General features: G+C 41.6%; 1 protein-coding gene across 1 annotated transcript in view; it reads left to right on the top strand.

Annotated features, from left to right (window-relative positions):
* The window catches only part of PMFBP1 (polyamine modulated factor 1 binding protein 1), a 43,139-nt gene that overhangs the window by 2,532 nt on the left and 14,959 nt on the right, over positions 1 to 25,648 (top strand). The window contains exons 2-8 of the mRNA XM_063110113.1: positions 2,562 to 2,717; positions 11,504 to 11,752; positions 14,761 to 14,982; positions 21,334 to 21,504; positions 22,493 to 22,603; positions 24,781 to 24,907; positions 24,999 to 25,156. Of these exons, the coding sequence (XP_062966183.1) occupies positions 2,562 to 2,717; positions 11,504 to 11,752; positions 14,761 to 14,982; positions 21,334 to 21,504; positions 22,493 to 22,603; positions 24,781 to 24,907; positions 24,999 to 25,156 (1,194 nt within the window). The remainder of the gene's footprint in view (positions 1 to 2,561; positions 2,718 to 11,503; positions 11,753 to 14,760; positions 14,983 to 21,333; positions 21,505 to 22,492; positions 22,604 to 24,780; positions 24,908 to 24,998; positions 25,157 to 25,648) is intronic.

The following is a 25,648-nucleotide window of genomic DNA, read 5'->3' as shown; positions in this document are numbered from 1 at the left end:
AAGAATTGGACCAGCAGGCCTTCTGCTCAGAGGACATCCAAAACTAGAGGGAGAGGGGATAGTTTTATTGGCCTGAAAGAGAGTGTTTAACTTTTAATTTAGAGAGGCTCAAGTTGTCTATCATCGAATCTTGTTAGTGAGCCCTCAGTGTGCCAGGTTCCCTGTAGAACAATCTGGTGACATGGTCCTCACCTTAAGACACATATATTCAGCATCAAGGCAAAAGTATAGGGCATTTGGCTCTCCTGTAGAGCAGACATGTGTTGTCACCTAATCTGCTTATAGCTGCTAAAGATAATCCTATGGCAAGAGTGGAGGGGATCGAAAGTTCTAGTATCAAACTATTGCTCCTTATCAAGTCAAGGATTTCGTTTTCAAGTTAGAAAACAGTGTCTGTACCCCATTTTTTAGCCATTCTACACATATTCTCCTAAGAGAGTCCCTGGCAATTGTCTTAATGGTAATTACATGCTTGGGGCAGTTGACATCCACTGTTATTTTTCTGGAAGTGAGGAACGAGGGACGGGAGCAAGAGAGGAGGAGGGAGAGTTTTGAGATAATGAAATCCTTTTAATGACAGAGCCATGCCGTTAACCTAATTAAACTGTAAAGTGGTTAAAAAAAAAAAAAAAAAAACAGGTACTAAATGGAAATGAAGAAATAAATCAGCTGAGGCAGCAGCACTTCTGGGAAACCTTCTGAATTCCGAATACTCTGACATTGCAGCATCCGACTCTTGCCGTTGTCCTCTGGCCCCCCTCGGCCTTGTGCACAGGTCTCTTAAACTGACCTGTCCAGTAAAGCTTGATTTATGGTGTCCGTATCAGGTCTCCAGTTCCCCTGGGAATGTGTGTTATGTAGATCATAGATTTCACAAGCCAGATCGGTCAGTGGGATATGGTAGCCGAGCACTGGCTACTGGGTCAAGAAGAATATGCTGTCCTGGCCCCACCACTAACCAGATAGAGGACCTTGGGCACTGCAGCTTAGATCTCTTCACTGTTTCTGTGCACCCATCCCCCGCCTTCTGTATGCTTTTTGCACCTGTGACTATCTTAGAAGAATTGCCCTTAGACTAGGGAGGTCACTTTGTTAAGGGGAATTGAGGAATTCCACTAAGTCTGGGTTCTTGGAGTCTCAAACAAAGAATTGAATGAGACACGCCAGAGATGAAAATCAAAGAGCAGTTTTATTTAGCAAAGAGAGAATACACTCCAGAGAGGATGGAGTGGGCTCAAGCGAAAGCGAATGGCTCAGGAGCACCGATAGTTACATTCCCAGGGATTTAATTCCTCTCAGCTAGATTCATGTCATTTGGTCATTGGTTGAGCCCTGGTAGTCTCTGTTGATTGGCACCTTAGCTGGTGGGAGCTCATTGGTCCAACCAAATGCTGCCCAATGTGGGAGCAGAGCTCCCTGTCTGTCTTTGTCTCCTGTGGCTGTTTTTGCACATGTGCATGTCTGTGACTGGTTTTCCCACTTGCAAATAACTGGGTTTCCTCCTCCCGCTCTTGTCTAACTTCCTACTACAACTTTACCCATAGGAGCAGAGAGCTGGAGGTTCTCGGGAGCTTACATTGCACAGGGTGGCTGTTGGCCATGGACTGGCTGATGCCAAGTTTGACAGCCCAGCTTTCATTGCTGTCAATCAGGACAAACTCTGAAGCGTAACTTCTACTACTCCAGAGTTCCCTGTGGGACTAAGCTAAGACTACTGCCCACAGGACCTTGGAATCATTCGCCTGCTTGGAACTGAAGCATGGCACAGCTTCACAGAGGGCTTCTTCCTAATTCCCTTTCACATGTCGCCACCCACAACACTGGGAGCCAAAGGTGGCATCCTGGTTTGATGGAACCATCACCCTCCCACCATATCTCTGCAACCCCAACCCCAACCCCACCCCCGCTGAAGTTGCTACGCTCCACAGTTTCTATTTTGATCTCGATCACTACTTTCCATTCTGACCTAGCAACAATTAGCTAATCCTTCTCACTCATAATCAAAGAGGGGGATTTTATGCAATCATCCCAGGGGGTTCACTTTTGTTCTCATTAGTGAAGGTCTCCAGAGAAAAGCACTAAGTTTCCAGGTGAAGGGGATCTTTTTGTTTAGAGGGTAGAAGAGAAAGTAAAGAGACTTCACAATCCAACACCAACTCCATCACTGATTCACTATAGTCTTGGCAAGTTCACTTGACATCTCAGTATGTTCATTTCATCGGTGGGAGAACCACTAATATTTATAGACAGTCCACCAGGTGCCTGGAATAATACTAGGCACCGACTTCCTCTTGAAAAACAGAGGAATTGTCTGTGATGCCCCCACAGCAGTGTGGTGAAGATTAATTGGTATAAATAAGTAATTGTCTGAATAATGCAGAGCACTCAGACACCTCGCAAATGGATACTGTGTAAATGTTACACAGGATGAGTAATAACAGCTAAGTGTTGATAGACAAATTTCCAGCAAATTTAAAGTCTCTGTCAACCTGTTAAGTGAATGAAAGTAAGCATTTTCATGATAGTTTCTAATTGATGCTTTTGTTCTTCTGGCTGCCTAGGTGGGGGAGAGAGAAAGAGAAGTGAGCAGCCTGAATAGCAAGCTCTTGAGCCTGCAAGTTGACATCAAGAATCTGCATGATGTCTGCAAGAGACAGGGGAAGACCTTGCAAGAGAATCAGCTCTGCGTGGAAGAAGTGATGATGAACAGCAGCCACGTAAGGAATTCAGCAGCTGCTACCTACCTCTGCTCCCTTGGGCAGGAGCAATAGAAAGTTCTTCCGTTGCTCAGTCTAGAGTACTTATTGAGCAAGCAAAGAGAGAATTAAACACGCACCCCCTAACACACATACACATAGAAAATGCCATTCCTGCCTGCAGGATTTTTCAATCTAGCTATCTCCAAGGTCCATCTACATTTGAGACCCTCTCTTTTCTTTATCCAGCATTTCACACCTGGATTTACAGCCCATTGCCCTGATAATGCCTGATCACAGTGATGTAAGGAGAGTAGCGTCTCCTAATGGATCTTAGACAAATTTTTAAGTCAACCATAAAAATAAAAGCATGACACCTGCTCCGAGATACTACTGTTCATGAGTACAGCCGGGGCTCATCGCCACACCTGCATCTCACCGCCTGTCAGCTTTCTTCTGGATGCAGGGACCAAGTCATCAGACAAGCTAGAGTGCCAAAGAGTTAATGCCAAAGCATTAGAAGCAGCGCTCACCAATGACAGATGGGGAAACTGTTGATTAGATAATCTATCTCCCTTTCCCCTTAGTCAGAGGTAACTCAAGGCATGCTCTGTGCTCTTCCAGAGTTCCTCAATGGGACAGAGCCCCATTGTCCACAGTGGTAACTGGCTTGCTAACATGCCGTTTATCAGCTTCCTTCCCTTCCTCATCTCAGTTCCGCACTCCCCTCCAGAGTTTTCCAAGATCACCTCCCACATAAACTACTACTTGATGCTCAATTCCTTGTCATAGGGCCTGCTTTTGGGGGTGTGCAGGCCAAGATACTCAGTAACATTTATCCTACCTGTGCTGAACAGTAAGACCTCCTGGCATGATCATCTTCCTTAAAACTGTGATTTTGAACTAATAGTTATCTGTAGTCTAGGCAGTTCATCAGCTGATGCAACTTTATTTCAGCCTGAGGTTTTCTCTGTCTTTGGAAACTCTAAACCTAAGGTCTTTAAACCAGTCTCTAAATTTATCTATACAAACTGGGGAGCCAGTTGGGAGATATTTTCCCACAGTTCCCTAAGAACATTAGGTTTCCAAGAATTCCTTACTTGTGGTCTTCATTTCCGTTTGGTGACTTGAGTTCTAGGTAAACATAAAGCAGGTACTGGTTGCACAGATCTGTTGCTGAACCCCCCACATTAGCTTCTTAGCTGCTGTGTAAGCAACCACCGTATTCTTCAACATCTATGGTCAAGGATCTGGTCTCTTCTCATTGTATCTGTTACAGTTCTCCCAGGACCAGCCACCTCACTAGAGAAACCACAGATTGTTCCTCTGCAATGACCTGAAAATGCTACCAACTAAGCAATTCTATCTTGTCTTACTGAGCATTATTGTCCTTTCTCCAGGAAGTCACAAATACAGAAAAATCCATTGGTTTTCCTAAATGGAGCTCAGGAAGATTATCATAATTTACTTCTTTCTAAATATTAGCATTTTATAGTATTTTCACCATTGTTTTCATGAGTTTCCTTATTCTCCCAGTAAGGAGAAACCCTTGTGGCTTATAAATGTATCTGGCAACTTGGAAGGAGAAAGGTATTAAATCGCATTTCATTATTCTAATTGCCCAGAAGAAGGTCTAACAGCTCGAAACAAGCTTTAAAACAGGCTCTTTTTTCCTCTAGCACTTAGTGCAGAATTTAAATTGCAGACTATGCATATAAGTACACAATTAGATGTACACTTACACTCATCCACTCAGAAAATCCCTTTAAGATCTGCCTTTCACAAGGAAATGTAATATGGGAACAAAGGGGAAACCCAAGACTTTCTGAAATTTCAACAAGTACCTCACAAGGAGCTGGGGAAATAAGCAGGAGGTCATGGTTTAAGACAACAGTTATGTGAGAAAATTAAAAATATGACATCAGATGTTATGTGCAACAAAAGGAGTGGTTGGGACAGGGTGGGTGATAGGGAAGAAAATGACATGACCTTGTACATCAAGAACACATTGTGCTCCAGGACCCAGGAGCAGAGCAGGAGGACGCAGGTGAGGTGCCCAGGGTGCAAGGTGTAGGGGCGCTTACTCCGCAGGTGCCAGCATGCACCTGCTCCACCCTGAGACTGTTTCCAGAAAGTGTGCGCCTCAATTGCTTCCCTCTAGTTCTGGCCCTAACCAGGAATCAAAAGAGTGTCTCAGTTAAAGTGAAAGGAGAGGAGAACAACAGAGGTATCATAATAAAATGACCAAACCAGAAAAGGAAGGGCTTTTTGAGGAACTTGCCCAGGCTCCATTCCCTGGCAGTGGTGTGGGGAGCATACCTTGATATTCAGTAGAGCTCAGGTTGTCAAACTAATCTTTGAAGTATATGAATGATCTTATTTTTAGCATAAAACTATATAAGGCAAACTTGTTTCCTGTACATAAAAGTAGTTGTTTGAACATAAGATTCGTAGAATTTCGATGGACAGTTTATATACATATGTATATATAATTTTGGACCACTGGGAATGGAAAAAAATTTAAGTGAATCTGCTAAATGCAATGTGAGATCCTGGATTGTATTCTGGAAGAGAAAACACATTCGTGGAAAAATTCATGAAATCCAAGTAAAGTATGTAGTTTATTTAGTACATGGTGATCTATCAACGTTAATCTCTCAGTCGGGACAAATGTACGAGATTATGCAAGAAGTCAACGTTAGGGGAAGCTGGGTGAGAAATATATGGGAACTCTCTGTGCTATTTTTGCAATTTGTCTATAAATCAAAAATTATTCCAAAATGAAAGGTTTCTCTTTTTAAAAAGTGAATTAAGCAGTGAAGTAAGCAGAGGCCACTGGTGAGAAGAATGTCTAAACCACAAAGATGTATCCAAAAGAAATGTATGTCACTTAAACACACATTTCTATGCTCTTCCGCTACAAGAAAATACAAGAAATGCAATGTGTACAAGACGTAAAAAGCAACAGATAAACCTACCTAGTGATATAAAGCTGAACTAGAGTTCCAAGGAAATATCTCACTTAACTCCTCAAAGATAGGAAAAGAAGTTCATGACAATGACTGGAAAAAGATGGTGACTTTCGGTTCTTGAATTAAAAAAAAAAAAAAAAATCATTAGGGATCCAGTTATGAGAACAATGCCAACCTGTGATGCAAGACAGTCATGGAAACTAGAATAGGAAACAAAATGGCTTTAGGCAAATCAGCAGGGCTGATGACATACTTCCAAGAGTACTTAAGGAATTGGCAGGTGTTATTACATAGCTGCTAGTGATTATTTTTGAGAACTCAAGAGGATAAAGAAAGTCCCTGTAGACTGAAAAAGGGTAAATGAAGTGCTCATCTTTTTAAAAAGGGAAAAAGGACAATCCTGGTAATTATAGACCTGTCAGCTTAACTTCAATATCAGGGAAAATACAGAACTTAACATCAATCAATTAGCATCAAGTTGAAAAGCACAAGGTATTGGGTGGAAACCAACGTGACTTCTCAAAAGGCAAATCATGCCAGGCCGATTAATTTCCCTCTGTGATCAGGAGGCCACAGAGGCAAAGATGGAGCAATAGCTGTAATCTCTTTGACCACAAGTAGGTCTGAAGGGTTGACTAAATATGGAAACAGGTTCCTATAAGCAGCCAGAGTCTCCATCTTTTCAGACAGCTGAGGCCTGGATAGAAAGCTCACTGAGAAACCGGGTGGACGAGAGGGCCCCCAGAATCACATCCAACTCTGGACAGTGAAATTAAGAACAAACCTTACTTCCATAAAGTCATTTCCAACTTGCTCATTTTCTCCAGGTTTCAATTTAAAAGTCAACGAAGAATCTAATAAAATATCTATGTGTTTGCTAGAAAGAAAACTAAAAAAAGAAGACAAAGAAGGAATAGGAAATGCATTAGTGCCTTTATGATACTGCTCTTTGGCACATATATAATTGAAATGCAGATTTAATCCACAGCATGTCATTTTCTCTTTATTTAGAATTAAGAAAAATAAACATTTGAATGCATAAGGATAAGTACAAGTTTAATAGGCCTCAAATAAGTCTAAGCAACTTTTTAAGTCTTTGAAATTCAGTTCCTTCAAACTCATAGATATCTATGGTGTGCAAATGTTTAAAATTCCATCCAAAAAAAAACTAGTTTCTCTGTAGATATAAGCAGTTCTTGAAGCTTTTTAACCAGGCAAATTAGGACAGGTGCTTTATCTGTTCTGTACTGGAAGAGTTGAGTAAACTCTCAACATCAGGCTGGTCCATCATCTTACCTCCAACCAAAATTAAACCCAGAAGATTCAACATGACCTAAAAGTATTAACAGTTTACTGGTATCACTGCTAGGCTGCTAAGATTTATACACCCTATCAGGAAAAGACATTACTTACCCAGAGGAAGCTTTAAAAAAGCCAAAGAGCCATTCTGAACACACCTACTATGTATAGTTGACATACTAGGAACCAGGAGGGGATACCCTAAGGAAAGAGTTTGACTTCTTTTAGAAGAAAAGCATTTCTCTCACGCTTTTTGGCAAAGAAGAGAAAATGGGGACATGGAAAGAAGGGGAAACAGAGAAAGAATTCACAGCAGAAGAGCACAATTAGTCTCCATCAACAAAGAGGCCATTCCAAATCAAAGGCTACACACGAGCCATAGAAGCACCAGGAATCCAGTTCCTTAATACTCAGAGATCAGATCACCTTTGATGAAGCCAAAAGAAAAAGGATTTGGGCAAAATTTGATAAGGATGTTATTGGGCATTTGCTTCACTCAAATAAGCCCTTCCGAATTAACCCTACTGCACAATGTCCTTTCGTTTGCTTTAGCTCTGTCCACATTAAGTACCTATTTGTGATCATGTCTTTTTCCAAGTGGCTTTTCAACCCCACCCCCAGCTTACCTGTGTAGACAGAAGGACTTGGGCTCCTGAGAACCTCCCTGTATACACATGTGTGTGCATGTCCACACACACACACACACACACACATACACACACACACACACACTCACACATACCACTCCCAGCTCCCTTCTTTCCAAACCTCATTCACAGTTGTGAGAATAGCAGTGCCTTATCTTGAGAAGAATGAAAGCACTTAACAACAACATTTAATGTAAATGTTGGAGTTCAGCCTGTCTTTGCCTAGGATTTCTTTTGCCTGGTGACCACAGTGGTCCATTTTCTGTCTTCTTAATTCTGAGGCATTTAGGGTGAGAAAAATTCCTGGGAGAGCTGGAAAAGAGTGATTCAGACTGAACTGACATACGCAGCTACTGCACTGCCAGCACCCACTCTCATAGAGAAGACTTTCTCTCTTCCAGGTCCCGGCTTTTACTGAATTAATCTCATTAAAACTCCAACTCTCCAGTTCCTCAGAGCAAGACCTTGGAGTCATGTCGAGTTGCATGGCCATCACCTCCTGCCATCTGACATTAAACGCAGTACCAAATCTTGTGAACTCTACTGCCGAAGTATATCTAGAATCCAACCACTTCTCCCAACCTTCATTGCTACCACCTTGGTCCATGCCACCATCCTTTATTGCCTGGATTCTTGCAAGTAGTCTCCTAGACGGTCTCCCTGCTTTTGTCTTCGCCTCCCTACTATTGATTTTCAATAGAACAACCAGTGTGCCCCCTGTAAAGTCTAAGGGAGGTCATGTTTCTCTTCTGCTCGGTACCCTTCAATGGCCTTTAATCTCCCTGAAAGATGCTGAAGTCTTTGGAGTGGCCTCTACAACCCTAAAGGACCTTGCCTCCTTTACCTTTCTCACCTCACATGCCACCACTTTCCCCCTTACTTTTCTGCTCCTGCCAGAACAAAGTGGCTGGAGGGCTCATGGGGCTCCCTTAATACCCCCAGACATGCTCCCACCTCCGGATCTTTGACTTGCTGTTATCTCTCCCTGGAGCTCCCCTGCTAGGCATTTCTACCAGGCTCTTCTCTAGCCTCCTTCAAGTTTTGGCTCCAAGGTCACCTTCTTAATGTGGTCTTCCATGAAAACATTTTATTAAAAATTATAATTCTGTAAAGCATTAACATACAATTTTATTTTATTCTTTCAGTTATGTGCACGTGTCTCAGTGCTGCTCGCTTACTATGTTATGTTATAACAGTTCAGAAAAAATGAAGTTGGAATTATATGCTTGGTTAAAAAAATTATAACCTCATCCATCCTGGGATTTCTCGTCTTCCTCCCCTGCTTTACCCTCCTCCACAGCACTTTTTCCTTCTAATACACTATGTAATTTACTTGTTTAGTTTGCTGTCTCTCTCTATTAGATGCAAACTCCATGAAGGCAGGGATTTCGTCTGTTTTTTACACTGCTCTATCCCTGTTACCTAGCACATAGTAAGTAGGCACACCATAATATTTGCCAAACAGATTAATCAAATAAAAATATTGTATCCACACAAATATCCACATAAGGCCTAGTATGTTAATGTTCATAGCAGCATTATTCATAATAGCCAGAAATTGCAACAATTCAAATATTCATCAAATGGTGAACAGATAAACAAAATATGGTATATCCACTCAATGGAATACTATTCAGCAATAAAAAAGGAACAGAATACTGATTCTTGCTGCAACCTGAACAAACCTCAAAACAGAGGTGAAAAATGTCAGACACAAAAGATGACATGTTATATAATTCCATATATGAAATGTCTAGAAAAAGCAAATCCATAGAGGCAGAAAGCAGATTAGTGGTCACCAAGAGCTGGGGGATAGGAACAGAAGTGACCACAAATGGGCATGAGGGAATTTTGGGGGGTGATGGAAATGTTCTAAAACTGGATTGTAATGATGGTTGCTCAGTTCTATAAATTTATTACAAATCATTGAATTGTATACTTAACAATGGCTGAATTTTATGATATCCAGGTATACCTCAATAAAACTGCAAAGAAAAAGTTAAGAAAAAGTTTGAAAGCCACTGTGTTAAAAGTACTCTATTAATGAGGCCAAGGCCACAAGCTCAAATTCTTGGAAGACAATGAGACTGCTTAGTCTCTATATGCATTTCTTTAATCCTATATATGAATCTCTAATCTAGGCCTATATATAGATCTCTAATCTAGTACCTATATATGAATCTCTAATCTAAGCCCTAAAGGAGCAGGCATGGCCCCTGCCCTCCAGGAGTTTATAATCTAATTAGAAGATAAGATACACAGAAATAATTACAGGCAGAATATGAAACACCACATTAAGAACATGCCAGTAAAGTCTATGGTACTGGAGCAAAGACAGCTAGAAAAACATGAAGGACAGCAGAATATGAACAGGGTCTTAAAGAATGGGCAGGAAAATAATAAGCAGAGGTGGGCGCTAAGGACTGCCCATAGGCCACCCTCCTTATCTACATTTCTTTCACATGTCATTGTCATAAGGATGTTGGGCGAGAAAATATAGAAGCATCAATGCAAAGACCTTTCTAATACTAGAAAAACAACTCAGGGATGTGTCCTACCAGCAGAATACCTGGTACAAAGAATACCCGGTACAAAGAATACCCAGCTCAGCATATGTTGAATGAATGAATGAATGAATGCTGAATGAATGAATGAAAACATAGGAAGGGTGTTGCAGCATTTTAGGTAGATAATGGATTGGCAGAGAGAGATCAAACCATACTCTCTCTCTCTCTCTCTCTCTCTCTCTCTCTCTCTCTCTCTCTCTCTCAGCATCTGCAAGGTCACATCTTCCTTCAGGAGGAGACAGAGTCAGTGCCCAGATGTGCCTGAACAATATCTCTGCCTCCCATTTTTTTTTTATGGGGGCAGATCCCTCATGAATGGATTAATGCTCTCCCTGGGGGAGGAGGGATATTGAGTGAGTTCTCACTCTATTAGTTCCCTTGAGAGCTGATGGGGTTTTTTGTTTTTGTTTTTGTTTTTTTAATTTTATTTATTGAATCAAAATCAATTATACATATTTCAGGGGTTGAACATTGAGATATGTTGATTGAATCAATATTACAAGCATATATATTGTTACAAATCGCAATTATTCTTTATGCCCCTTGTCCAATCTCTCCCCCTCCCCCTATCTCTCCCCCCCCCCAATTACCCTAGATTTCTTCTCTCCCTCTGAAAGAGTAATGGTTACTCTGTTGATTTGTTGCCTAGATGATGTGTCCAATGCTGAGAGATGTGATCAGGTCCCCCAATATTATCATAGAGCAGACGCTTCTTCTGTCACTCTGAAATGGGTTTTGTGGAGAGAGACATCCTCTTCTTTTCTTTGTCTCTGCTGGTGACTCTCCTTGTGTGAATGCACTGCAGTGGCGGGAGGGCCACCTACGTGGTGGCTGTGGCATCTAGCCGCTTTTGCGTCTGCCTCCCATTTTCCAGTATCCCAGAACCCCCAGGAATTCACCCATGACTCCTTCCAATGCTCCTTTATCCAGGTGTTTTCAATACCAAGTTTAGTCCAAGAACCACGACCAGAAATCCATTTCCTTCCAGGTAAATCGTGTTATATTTATATGCGAAGGAAAAGCATATTATTACATGTATCTCTCAGAGTCCGTTGTGTGTATGTTTTTCATCCTGAGCGAAATAATGAGCTTCTGGTGGGTAAGAGCCTCGTTTTTTTCTTCTTTTGAATCCTTCTTACAGAACAGGCATACCAAGTGAAATATTTCCTTGTGAATAGAGTGAAATGTTTAATAAGTTCTCTGTAGATGAAAAGATACAAGGAAGTGGATGTGAGTGATCGAACAAATGAGAAAAATCAACGAACAAATGCATCCTTAGTAATGACCTAAAGCCCTTTCTCTATATTTGCTCTATATTGTAGAACAAGAAGCAAGCACAGGCATTAGCATTCGAGGAGTCACAGATGGAATTTAGGTCCAGTAAACAGTGTCACCTGAGACAACTCCAGCAACTGAAGAAAAAATTGCTGGCCCTTCAGCAAGAACTGGAGTTTCGCACAGAGGAGCTGCAGACATCTTACTGTTCTCTCCTGCAGTATCAATCCATCCTAGAGAAGCAGACTTCCGACCTCGTTCTTCTGCACCATCACTGCAAAATGAAAGAAGATGAGGTACAGATAGATTAACTGTGGAAATGTCCCATATGCCCATGTACCTACAGAAATCAGGCCAAACCTACTAGAAAGCAAACATTGGACTTAAGGAGGAGAACTTTGCAACATCTTGAGCAGGTTTTATAAACTTTCCCTCTTCAGTTCTTCATCTTTTTGCAGCTGAACTGCAACTAGCTGATACTTTTTAATTCTTGATCTTTTTGCAGCCAGCCAAAACTGAACAGAATAGCATAATTGGGTGAGAGCCCCAGTGTTAACACACGTGGGGTATGTGGTGTGTGTGCGTGCACGTGTGTATGTGTATGTGTAAGTCCATCTTCTCCATTCTATTACCATTGCAATTTAAATGCAAAAAACTCTAGTTTCTGAGGGTTATTAAAGAGGTATAAGATCTATTACAGCAACCATTTTTAGAAAAATTAGGTTTTGGCAATATGTAAATTCCTGGCACCTGCATACTTGATAAGATAAGCAGACATTGAGTCTGAGTCAATCATCGAGATGCCAGATCATTTTTTAGACTGGATTTTTGGATCATACAGACTTCACTTAAATATATTCAGGGCATTCATGTTCCAGGACAGTATTTTTAAAACCAAAGAGTATCATCCCTGTAGAATCCCACATAAATTCCAAGACCCATGCTACAGAACCAAAACCAGTTAAGCAGTGGTAGCACTAGCAGCAACAAAACCATGTGTTCTACGTAATGAGATAAGCAGACTCTTACATCCTGAGCTTCCTCTGGTATTGTCTTCCTTCAGAAAATTCCAAGGAGTGTTTTGGATGGTGCTGTTGCTTAAGGATGAACTCCAAGGACATTATGAGGGGCCTGCCTTCAATAACATAGAATTCTTGAAAAGGGAATATTATGGCCTAGTGAGAATTTGCTGAAATGGATTGAGAGAGGAAGGGGTGTCCTACAAAATATAATCTGAGACAAAGCCTGCAAGCATAAACCATGGTTTTAGGAAGTTAATAGAGCTGTGTTAAAATTGGCTGGTTCACTATGGTTTAAGCAAAAGAGTCCAGCCTGGATAAAGCAATCCTGAATTAGTTGGGATTCTATTTAGCTGCATGTAACAGAAAATAAGTAAGATCTTTTTATGTCATATAAAAAAAGGTTGGAGACAGGTGGTATAATTGTTGTGACAACTGCCTATGTCATCAGGAACCTAGGGTCCCATCCTTTGGCTCCACCATCACCACCAGCTAACTTCCATTCTCTAAGTCACCTAAGCTGGCTGCTGCTGCTTCAACCATCACTTCCTTGTCCCAAATATCCAAATGAAGTGGACAGTAGGGTGGGGGTTGGGGGTGGGAGGAGGTACCCTCCTTTCTTTTAAGGACACGTTCCAGAAGCCCCACACAACACTCTCACTTATATATCACTGGCCATAGTTAGTTACATGGCTACGGCTAGCTCCTAGGAAGCCTAGGAAATGTGGTGCTTCAGGAGGTGTGTTGCTGCCCCCAGTGAGCTCAAGGTTCTATTACTAGGGAGGAAGGGGAGAATGGATATGGGATTAGGCAAGCAGCAGTCACTGTCACAGATCCCGAACTGTGAAAGCATTGGAAATATTATTTTAGGCATTCTGCCAAGTTCCCCCAATGCTCTGTTACACAGAAGCATCAAACTTCTGTCCAAGGTTGGGCTGTCCGGATGGCAGATCCTAAGATGAGGATAGGAATACAAGTAGTTAATTCAAGAGGTAATTCTAGTAAACACGTCGGGAGGTGAATCAAAGAAGGGCAGGAAGCCCATAAAGGAAATTATTGAGCAGATTACTGGCTGTGGGCAACTGGAGTTTGACCCTTCCAGGAGCACTGGGAGACAGTGTAGACCATGCCTCAGAGTGAACCCACCGACCCCCAGTCATTGGCTGAGAGCTACTCCTGGGGATATTGTCTCCCCAGCATGTCTAACCTACCCTATCTTGCCTCACTGGTGGAGTGGGCTCCTGGGGCCAGAGAAGCCCTTGGGCAGAGAGGTTGAAGATGCTTGCAGCTGGAATGGGTTTAACATACAAAGAAATAGTGAGTGCCAGGGGGACATGAGCGGGCCACTGATGGCTTCTCTTATAAACATTTGAATATAAATACTCCTCTCCTCTTCTCCTTACCTAATAAACATCTTAAACTAAACGATCCTTTCCTAGGAAGAAAAGGCAGACAAATGGCCGGCAGCAAGTATAATTAGCTTAAACTAATGGAACATGTTCTATCAGAATTCTACACTGGACTACTTAATACAGTATGAAGCTTCCTCATTACTCCTCTGCTTTTAACTCCTTCAACACATATCATTCGAGCCATACAGTTCAGCACACTCAACTACAGTCAGTTGTTTGCTAGTTTTAAATCTTATCTCCCTAAGATTGTAAGTGTTTTAAACCCTCTGAAGGGTGAGACTATGTCTTATATGTATATATCCTCTCTGCACCCAACACAATGCTCGTGAGCATTCAATGAATATCAGCTGATTGACCAATTAACTGATTAGGAAGAAAAGGAATCTAAATAAGGATCCTGCAAATCCCAGAGGAACTTCAGGTCACGTTCCCCACCATCTCTTAGGAACTTTACTGATCTGGACCTGTGCCTGCAACTGGCTCTACATTTTCTAAATTAGACCTCTAGAGAATGCGCAGGAAAGAAAGGATACTGGCATTTCAAGCACTTAAAAAAAATGGAACTATACAATCTATTATTAATCAACTAACAAGTATTTATTGAGTTCCTACCACATGCAGGGCAGAATGGGAAATAGATATGGTCCCTGCCTTTAAGGAGCTTACCTCTAAATAGGACAACCTTTATTTAATTTGCAATCATTAATATCCTGATATCACATATTGTAGTTTTTAGATCTGTGCTGAATTTATTCTGTTCACCTGGGTTTCCAGTCAAGACATAAGACTGCTGTGCATGGGGTCTTATAACTATATCCTTTCCTCATTAGATGCTTCCATGGGTTCAGTGTGGTTTTATTCCTATACTAACAGGTGATTCTCTATGAGGAGGAAATGGGAAATCATAATGACAACACAGGGGAGAAGCTCCTTTTGGCACAGGAGCAACTCGCCTTGGCCGGGGACAAGATCATCTCCCTGGAAAGGAGCTTAAACCTCTACAGGGATAAATACCAGACTTCCCTAAGCAACATTGAGTTACTGGAGTGCCAAGTGAAGATGTTGGAGGGGGAACTCGGCGGAATCATCACTCAGGTAGGCCTTAGGCCAGACCACTCCGTCCAGGACTCCAGCACGTGTGCATGTTCCCAGGTGGTCCCCTCTAAGTCTCAGCCTCCTCCGTGGGAAACCCAAGCCTTAAACCAGATATCAGTTCCCTCCTTTGAATTCTGCAGCCATCAGCTTTTGAACTTCCAGCTTTCACTTCTCCTTGTCACAAGTGATATGATGATAGAGGCTCTCTAGACAGAAGTATGGAGATTAAATGCAAAAGTCACCTTCAGCCTCCGCTACCCTATTTTCCTCCCCTTGGGTAATCACTAGAATAATGTATCAGGAATCTGCCTGGGCCTTTTGCTATATAGTTACATATATAAAGGGCTAGGTTGTTGTTTTGTGGTTTTTTTACATAAATGGAATATATTATAAATGTGGTTTTACAACTTGCTTTTAAAATGCATATCTTAACAATCTCTCTTAGTTGCTGCCTTGTATTCTACAGTATGGACGTACCATCTATTGACACATTTGCTGTAGTGAACATCCTTATTTCTGTAGGGTAGTTCCTGAAGTGGGATTGCTGGGTCAAAGGATATGCTTACTTTTTTTTTTTTTTTTTTATTTTGTCGTGACCGGCACTCAGCCAGTGAGTGCACCAGTCATTCCTATATAGGATCCGAACCCGCGGCGGGAGCGTTGCCGCACTCCCAGCGCAGCACTCTACCGAGTGCGCCACGGGCTCGGCCCATGCTTACTTTTAATGTTTAAGGATACCTCTAAATTGTATACCAAAAAGGTTCTACCAGTTTACACTTTTACCAACAATAATTAAGGCAGTTCATTTCCCCACACCTCCCCCCACCCACCGTGTATGTTTTCAGTCTTTTTAAGTTGTGCTGAACTGAGGGGTAAAAAAAAAAGATTTTCTCATGACAATTGTCATTTCCTTCAGTTCTAATAATTGCAGGTTGGGTTCTTAAGAAGCAGACTCCGAGACAGATTAGTGCACAGGACATTTTTAGGAAGAGCTCTTGGTGTAAAGACCCGTGAAAAGAAGAGAGAGAGGGCAGGTTGGGCAGGGGGAGAAGCTGAGCTGGGATGCAGTCTCAACAGAGGTCTCAGCCCACCCCAGCGGGAGCTGTGGGGCTGGAGAACCCACAGAGCTGTCCTGAATTGAGGGGAAGGGAGCTGGCTGTGATACCCCCATGTTGATCCGTTACCAGATGTGGGCCATCCCTAGGGAGAGTGTTACCTTGGGCAAAGCTGTGGTCTTCAGCCCAAGCAATCCCCCAAAAGGGCTGCTAGCTGAGAGCCATCTCAGAACAGCACTTCCAGCAGCTGGGGCAGTTCGAGTTCTCCATCGCCAGAGGGGATCTGGGAGGCCCAGCACTGTCTTCTCTGTACTGATGAAGTACTGACCACTGGTCATGTGGATTCCTGTTTGAGGAATTACTTGTTTTAATCCCTAACCCATCTCTTACTGGGTTGTTAGTCTTTTTGGTATTAATTTATAGGAGCTTCTGATGACATTACAGGCAATAATGCTTCATTACTTATGTTGCAAATATTTTCTCCCAGTCTGAAACTTTTCATTTTACATTATTAATGGCATTTTTCACCATCCAAAAGTTTTTAATTTTTATGGAGTTGCATCTGTCAGTCCTTCTTTATAGATTCTAGGTTTTATGCCTTTCTTAGGAAGATCTTCTCTGCTCATAAGATTATAAAAGTATATCTTATATTTTCTTATGGCACTTTCATAATCTTGCATTTTTCTGTTTTTATGTTTAGTCCATATGGAATATATACACATATATATCAGATATATACATATATATTTATAATAAGATAAGGCTCTTATTTTATGTTTGTCTAAATGGATCTCCAGTGATCCCAAAACATTTATTGAACGTCCCAAACGTTCCCTGCTGATTCAAGTACCAACTTATGGACTGATTCCTCTGGACACGTGGCTCTTTCTGGATTCTCTCTTCTTTTGATCTTCTGGCCAGTTCCTGCACCAGTGACAGAGTCTTCTAGTGACTTTAACTCATATAGTGTTTTGATAGCTCCTTTTAGGGCAGTACCTCTTTCACTCTTCTATACGTTCATATCTTTCATGGCCATTTTGGTACATCTCTTCTTGATGAAATTTAGACTTAACATTGACTGGCATATATAATTAAATATTAATTCATACATACTAATTTGGGGGAAATTAGCATGCCCTATGGAACATGACATACTTCCACTTTTATTCAAATTATGTGTTCTTCAGTAAGATTTTACAATTTTCTATATAGATCTCACATATTTCTTGCTAAGTTTTTTCCTAGATATATTATAGTTGTTATTGGTTTTGTGAATGGGTTCTTTTATCTATTTAATTGTATTAATTATTACTGATGTCTAGGCAAACTTATCTCTTACCCCACCACCTTATTGAGGTCTCTTATCAGATTTTCAGTTAAACATGTTGGATTTTTCTAAATTGCTTTTCCTTTTAAAATGTACACAATGTATTTTCCATCTTATCACATTGACCAGAACTTCCAGAACAATGGAGAATCATAGCATTCTTGCCCTGCTCCTCACTTTAAAGAAAATGTTTTTAGTATTTCATAATTAAATATAATGTTTTTAGTATTTCACCATTAAGTACAAGCCTGTTCTTTGCTTCTTGTTAATATCCTTTATCAGGTTGAAGATATGACTGTCTTTATCTAGCTTAGTAAGAATTTCTATCAGAAATGAATGTTGACTTTTATCAGATGTTTTTATTAGCATCTATCCTTTAAGGGAGTGATTACATTAATAGATTTTCCTCTATAGAACAATCCTTATGTTCCTGGAATAAACCCTACTTGATCATGATATATTATTATTTTGATAAACTGATGTATTAAATTTGTTAAAATTTTCTTTTTTGCATCTATTTTCAGAAATGAGATTAGTTTTAGTTTGATGGCTTTAATTTTTGTGTTCTCATCTCATACTGGTGTCTGGATTATGCTTATCCTAATACAATGAGTTGGAAAGCTTTTCACCTTTTTTTTTTTAATCTCTGGAACTATTTATATAACATAGAAAATGTCTGTTTCTTTAAGATTATCAATAAACCCAACTTTTACTCATTACTGTGCTCAGCAGTGTACTTTTGGACTTTTCCTTTTGCTTTAATAATTTCTTCTTAATTCTTTTAGAAATAATTGTGGGTGCCAAAATTTCTCAATATTTCCGTGTCTGAGGAAGGTTTATTTTGCCATCATTCTTGAGTGCTGGTTTGGCAGGATAAACAAACTTGCAAATCATCTTCCCTTGTTAGATGTTAATCAGCTTCTCATTTTTTTTCTAGGTCACCTATTTTTATCTCTTGTGAACTCTGGAGGTTTTTAGGCTCAGAGTGTTTTTAGTTTATTTTTTATTAAGATTCTCAACATGTAACTGACACTTTTAATCTGAAGAGCTACATTTTTCTTTACTTCAGGGAATTTTTATCCTATTACTTTTAAATTAATTTACATTTTTTACCCCATAGTATTAAGAAGATATTGGAATCTGTTGATATCTGCTTCCTTTTTCTTAACTTATCTATTATGGTTTTCATTCCTTTGTCTGCTCATACAATAAATTATTTATGGGAACATTATTTTTGGTCAATTTTAGATTTCTGACTGGCCTTCCTGCAGCTTGCTCATAGGCTGCTTTCAGGCTCAGTGAAAATGAACTATTTCTAAATTTGCCTGAAAAAGCCCAGTTAGGGAGACAAGTGTAATGGGGAAAGGATCTGCCACCCAAACTAGAACGCTTTTCTTGTAGTTCACTTCACTCCATTACTAGCAGAGACCACTGAGAGGGCAGTAACTCTCACACGTCATGTCAGATGATCGAGGGAAAGACATGCAAAAACAAAAAACAAAGAATATGGTTCTAGGAAAATAGTCACTCGTGGATGAGAGTGTCAAGTAGTACAATCTCTTTGAAGGACAATTGTATAATATCTACCCAAGTTTTAAAATGACCCAGGAGCCTACTTCTATTATTCAATCCACACATATGCTAAAACAGGTACTCCAAGATTTGTGTGCAAAAGAATTCATTACAGCTTTGTTTCAGAAAATAACCTGGAAACAACCTATACTCTCATCAGTAGGATACTGAATAAACATATTTCAAAGCAATTTAAAAGAACATGATAGAAGCAGATGTACTAACACGCATAAATCTCTAAGACATCTTGTTGAGTGGGAAAAAATTCATTTTTATATTCTAAAAAGTGAATATAATCTGTATTCTACAGATTCATTTATATTATGTAAATATATAGATAAAGTCCTAGAAGAACTTTTTCTCTGGAGAGCAGAGAGGATGGGGAATTAGAGGTAGTGATAAAAGAAAAATTTGGACTTGCCTGTAATGTTACAATGCCTTCGAAGATAATATAAGCATGATTACTTGTGTAATTTGAAATTAATTTTATTTTATTTTTTTTTTCTTTTTTTTTTTTAATTTTATTTTGTCGATATACATTGTAGCTGATTATTGCTCCCCATCACCAAAACCTCCCTCCCTTCTCCCTCCCCCCTCCCCCCCCAACAATGTCCTTTCTGTTTGCTTGTTGTATCGACTTCAAATAATTGTGGTTGTTATATCTTCTTCCCCCCCCCGGTTTGTGTGTGTGTGTGTGTGTGTGTGTGAATTTATATATTAATTTTTAGCTCCCTCCAATAAGTGAGAACATGTGGTATTTCTCTTTCTGTGCCTGACTTGTTTCACTTAATATAATTCTCTCAAGGTCCATCCATGTTGTTGCAAATGGCAGTATTTCATTCGTTTTTATAGCTGAGTAGTATTCCATTGTGTAGATGTACCACATTTTCCGTATCCACTCATCTGATGATGGGCATTTGGGCTGGTTCCAACTCTTGGCTATTGTAAAGAGTGCTGCGATGAACATTGGGGAACAGGTATACCTTCGACTTGATGATTTCCATTCCTCTGGGTATATTCCCAACAGTGGGATGGCTGGGTCGTATGGTAGATCTATTTGCAATTGTTTAAGGAACCTCCATACCATTTTCCATAGAGGCTGCACCATTTTGCAGTCCCACCAACAATGGATGAGAGTTCCTTTTTCTCCGCAGCCTCGCCAGCATTTATCGTTCATAGTCTTTTGGATTTTAGCCATCCTAACTGGGGTTAGATGGTATCTCAATGTGGTTTTGATTTGCATTTCCCGGATGCTGAGTGATGTTGAGCATATTTTCATATGTCTGTTGGCCATTTGTATATCTTCCTTAGAGAAATGCCTACTTAGCTCTTTTGCCCATTTTTTAATTGGGTTGCTTGTTTTCTTCTTGTAAAGTTGTTTGAGTTCCTTATATATTCTGGATATTAATCCTTTGTCAGATGTATATTTTGCAAATATTTTCTCCCACTCTGTTGGTTGTCTTTTAACTCTTTTAATTGTTTCTTTTGCTGTGCAGAAGCTTTTTAGTTTGATATAATCCCATTTGTTTATTTTTCCTTTGGTTGCCCATGCTTTTGGGGTCGTATTCATGAAGTCTGTGCCCAGTCCTATTTCCTGTAGTGTTTCTCCTATGTTTTCTTTAAGAAGTTTTATTGTCTCAGGGTGTATATTTAAATCCTTAATCCATTTTGAGTTGATTTTAGTATACGGTGAGAGGTATGGATCTAGTTTCATTCTCCTGCATATCGATATCCAGTAAAAGAAGATGAGATAGATCTGTAAGTAACAATATGGAAAATATCCTAAGTAAATTGTCAAGTGAAAGCACAATCTTTAGAATAGTATGTAGGGCCGACCCCGTGGAGCACTCGGGAGAGTGCAGTGCTTGGGAGCGCAGTGGCACTCCCGCCGCGGGTTCGGATCCTATATAGGGATGGCCGGTGCGCTCACTGGCTGGGCGCGGTGCGAGCGACACCAAGCCAAGGGTTGCGATCCCCTTACCGGTCACAAAAAGGACAAAAAAAAAAAAAAGAATAGTATGTAGAAGACTCTCATTTGTGAAAAGAAAAAAGTGTGTATGCATATACATATACATATATACATACACAAATATGCATAAAATATCCCTGGAAGGACACCCAAAGAGCTAGTAACATGGAGTAAGTGTCACAGAGGAAGGGACCTGAGTCACAGAGGGTTAGGGTAGGGGAAGACTTACTTTTCGGTGTCAACTGTTTGGACTTTTCACCATGTGTGCGCACAGATTAATATGTTTTATTTTGTTAAGGAAAACATGATCTCCGTACATGAACATACGCTCTTACGATATAGGTCTAGAGATTTTCCATGCTCATGGAAGTCTAGAGTTAGCTCACAGATTATAAACAAAACCAACCCATCATTTTTAAATATCCCAGGAGCCCGAGAACAAGGGCGATCATTCGAAGGTGAGAATATACACGTCTTCCTGCGTGATTCAAGAGCATCAGGAGACTCTGAAACGTCTGTCTGAAGTCTGGCAAAAGGTTTCGGAACAGGATGATCTAATCCAGGAGCTTCGAAATAAGCTGGCCTGCAGTAACGCTTTGGTAAGTGCCTTCTTCTAGAACACTTTTCTGAGACACTCACAATAGAACTATGAGGAAAGAAAAGAGGGGGGGAAATCACCTAAATTAATCTCTATCGCCAGGCCTCCTCCAATGTCTTGTATATACTTTCATTCCCCATGGTATGCATCTTCCCCACCTACATTAAGTTGGAGATTCTAAAGAGATTTAAAACATCTCACACAACAACCTAAGTGCCCATCGGTAGGGAAATGGTCAAAGAAATTAAGAGAAATGGTTAAAGAGACATCCATATAATGGTATAACATGCAGCCAGTGAAAAGGATTAGGCGGATCTGTAACAGCTGCGTGAAGGAGGTTTGTGATATACTGTTGAGAATAAGGTGCAGAATCCTGTGTCTAGTTCAGTCCCACTTTGGTTTTTTAAAACCTCTGATCATGCTATAGGAGTATAGACTGTAAATTTTCAGTAGTATTCTCCCTGCCTTACTGGAAGTGAGAGAGGAGAGAATAAGTAAAGAGATTTTCACTTATTTCCAACGCTTGGGTTTTGTTTGAATTATTTTCAACAAATTCAAGAAACAGAAAATTGAAACAAAATTTTCATGTTTTTAAATCTTCAACAAAAAGTACACACACACTCACCCCATCCATAAGAAATTTTCTTCTTTAATTCTCAAACTATGAATCCTGTCCTCTGATAGATTAGGTACATCTCTCCATTACAGCCTCTGAGCACCTTTCTTCTGCCTCATTAAGTGGACCCCACAGAGGTTTGGGAGAGTCCAAAATGAGGCCACTGACAGACAAACCACTCTCATGCCTTAGAGGACCTTGACATAAGATTGAGAGCACGATTCCTCCTCCCTAGCAACCCACAGGAAGTGCGCGATGAGTCACATACGCTGCGACAGACTTACACTGCACAAAGGAACACCGGCAGTAACAGTAGTCGTAGCAAATATGGTATCCTGATCACTCAGCATAACTGATTTGCGCTCGTTTGCAGGTTCTGGAGCGTGAAGAGGCTTTGATAAAATTACAAGCAGACTTTGCTTCCTATACCGCTACCCACAGACACCCTCCCAGCTCCTCAGAAGATTGTGAAGACATCAAAAAGGTGGCAGAACTGTTGCATTCTAGTGTGTGCCTGGTGGGATTGAGCTGAGCTGGGTTGGATTCTGACTTTTCCTGATTATTTTATATTTTTAAATAGCAGTTTATATTTTATTTTATTTTATATTTGTGTGACCTTGGTTGGCTCTGAGTATAATGTACACATTACACACAGGATACAGTGTATAGTGTATGCCAAGCCCCAAAGAGTGGGGCAGCTTTACGTTGTGGAGTCCCACCCATCTTTAACTCACTTTGGACAGTACGCCAAACGAGACGGCTCCCCTGCTGGCTTGCTAGATCCAAAGGGACCATCCAGCCTGCTAGTGTCTCGCTGGAGTTGAAAAGTAGCAAATCTAGGAAAGAGTATTAATCCAAACTCATCCTCCCGCCCTCCTTTTCTTTCTTTTCTTTTCTTTTTTTTTTTTTTTTTTTTTGAGAACTCTGTATTTGCAAAATTCAAAGCAGTATCACAGTTGATTCTCATAATGAATAGGCAATTAAACCACATAAACTAATTGCAAGATTTGATGAACCATTAGTCAAAACTCGGTCAAGTCCCCTCCTCGGTGTGGGTCTCAAGTTCAGGCCTAGGTCAGTCATGCCTGAACTTGAGACCCACGGCCCATGTGCCCACGTGCCCAGCTATGGGCAGGTGGTGGTGTGCCTGCATGCCCAAGACTAGATGCCGACACAGGGGTGGCAGCAACAGCACAGGTAAGCACTCTGGGCTCCTCCAGTGGAAGAGGCAGAGACTATTCTCTTTCCAGGACTTTCCAACCCCAGAATGTTGGGTGAATGAGGGATCAATAGTAAACTTTGTAACACCCCCTTGGACATCTGTCAATATATAAAGGTCAGTTCTATGTTGTTCACATCCTGACCTACAGCAAAATCTGATAACAGTCCATTTTTCGAAATGGTACAGACTTCCCCAAGAAATGCAATACTCCTTCCCCTGCCATTTTATATTTCTTATCCAAAGCCTTCAAGCCCCCTGGATGTTCTGTTAGGAATGAAACAATCCACTGCACAGTTTGCTCCAGTGGTCCTCTCCTCCCCCAGTTGGCCCAGCACAGGGTGAGCCGGCAAGTCCCAGCAGGGCCCACACCTGGGTCATATGGCAAGTGCCTGTGTTTCTCCAGCGGCCACCTCCTGTCTTCAGGCTGCAGTCCTCCCTCCTGTCCACTCTGAAGTCACAAACAACTCTCCCCAGCATCCCCTGATGCCCCCCTGGTGCCAGGCAACTAATTGCTCCTCAGCATCATGTTCCTGCCTTCTCATGGCTGGGAAGCCATTCCCCTCTCCAAGACAGAAGCCAAAGTTCTCACAGGGGGACTACAAGCCCTGCATGCTACGACCACCCACCAACTCCCTCACCTCATCCCCCTGCCCTCCCCATCACTCCGTTCTCACCGTGCTGACCTCCTGGGGTTCTCCCTGGGGCCTTGCCATCAGCTCGTCCCTCTGCCTGCAAAGCTCTTCCATCAGATACCTACAACACGGCTCGCTCTCTCACCTCCAGCAAGTCCCAGCTTGGAGGCCACCTTCTCTGTGAGGCCAGTCCCCCCTCCTATTTAAAACTGCAAAACACACACCCTGTGCACCTCCACTCCCCTTGTGCTCTTCTGTCTCTCCCACAGCACTTACCAGCTTTTAACATTTTCTGTAAGTCACTAATTACTACGATCTTTGTCTCACTCCACTGGAAGGTCAGCTCCATGGGGGCAAGGATCTGTGTCTGTATTCTTTGCTTCACTGTCCCCAGCACCTAGGACAGTGCCTGGCACACAGTAAGCGCTCAATAAATGTCTATTGCCAGGAGGAAGAATGGCTTCTTTTGTGCACATTCTGTGCAGAAGTCTGCCAGATCCTTTTATTTATTATTCTCTCCTTTTAAAAATTTTTTAAAATCTAGATATAATTGACAAATCATAAAATTCACCATTGGTTTCTTAGTATATTCACGAAGCTGGGCAACTGCCACCACTAATTCCAGAACAGTTTCATCGGCCCAAAAGAAACCCTGTTCCCACTAGCGTTCTCTCCCCTTCACCCTCCCCAGCCTCCACGACCACCACCGTACTTTGTCTCTCCGATGGTTCTACCCTGGACATGTGGCACTTTAGAAAGCACCCTTCCCGTGTCCTCATCCTGCCCCGCTCTTCCCCGACTGGCCAGGTGCTGAAGCACTTGCAGGAGCAGAAGGACAGCCAGTGCCTGCACGTGGAGGAGTACCAGAACCTCGTGAAGGACCTGCGCATGGAACTGGAAGCCGTGTCGGAGCAGAAGAAAAACATCATGAAGGGTATACAGGGGCTGGTGGCCGTGGGGGGCGCGGGAGCCAGAGGAAGCCCAGGTCCTCCTCAGAGCATGCGGCACTGTCCCCCCCATGCTAGACATGATGAAGCTGGAGCTGGATCTGCACGGGCTGCGGGAGGAGACGTCTGCCCACGCGGAGAGGAAGGAAAAGGAGGCCGTCCTCCTGCAGTGCCAACTGCAGGAGCTGCAGCTGCAGCTCACTGAGACCCAAAAACTCGCTTTGAAGAAAGACAAGGTAGGGCGAGGGACTCTGCTGGAACCACCAACAGGGCAGGGGTGAGGCCGTGCCTTGGTACAAGGCGGTCCTGCTTTTCCCACCCACTGCGATGGCTCTGGGAGCCTCAACACATGCACCATGACACTGGGGGATCTTCAGGCCCAGACACAATTCCGAGCGCATCTTTGGTATCTCTTACAACTCATAATAAGTGTGTGACTATGCAAGGACCAGAACAGATGACTCAGGTTCTTCCCTAGCCTTGCAAGGTAGCAAGAGAGTTTGGGACACACTTACCCACATTGTTCCCTTGTGTTTTTTATGCCTGATAGTGAAAGGAAATGCTACAAAATTATATGTGGCCTTATTAGGAATTTGGAGTGAATTTCCCTTTTTAACATTACAAATATCTAATGAATAAACAAACGAGGCAGTTTGAAATATTAAGGGAGCTATGCCCTAGAAGATCTGTAGTTGCCGAAATAATTCAAGGTCCTGAAAAAGCCTAGA

This window comes from Cynocephalus volans, chromosome 10, assembly GCF_027409185.1.
Source record: "Cynocephalus volans isolate mCynVol1 chromosome 10, mCynVol1.pri, whole genome shotgun sequence".
NCBI classification, from domain to species: domain Eukaryota; kingdom Metazoa; phylum Chordata; class Mammalia; order Dermoptera; family Cynocephalidae; genus Cynocephalus; species Cynocephalus volans.
The sequence above is the reverse complement of the archived record's forward strand: the minus strand, read 5'-3'. Positions and strand labels throughout refer to the sequence as shown.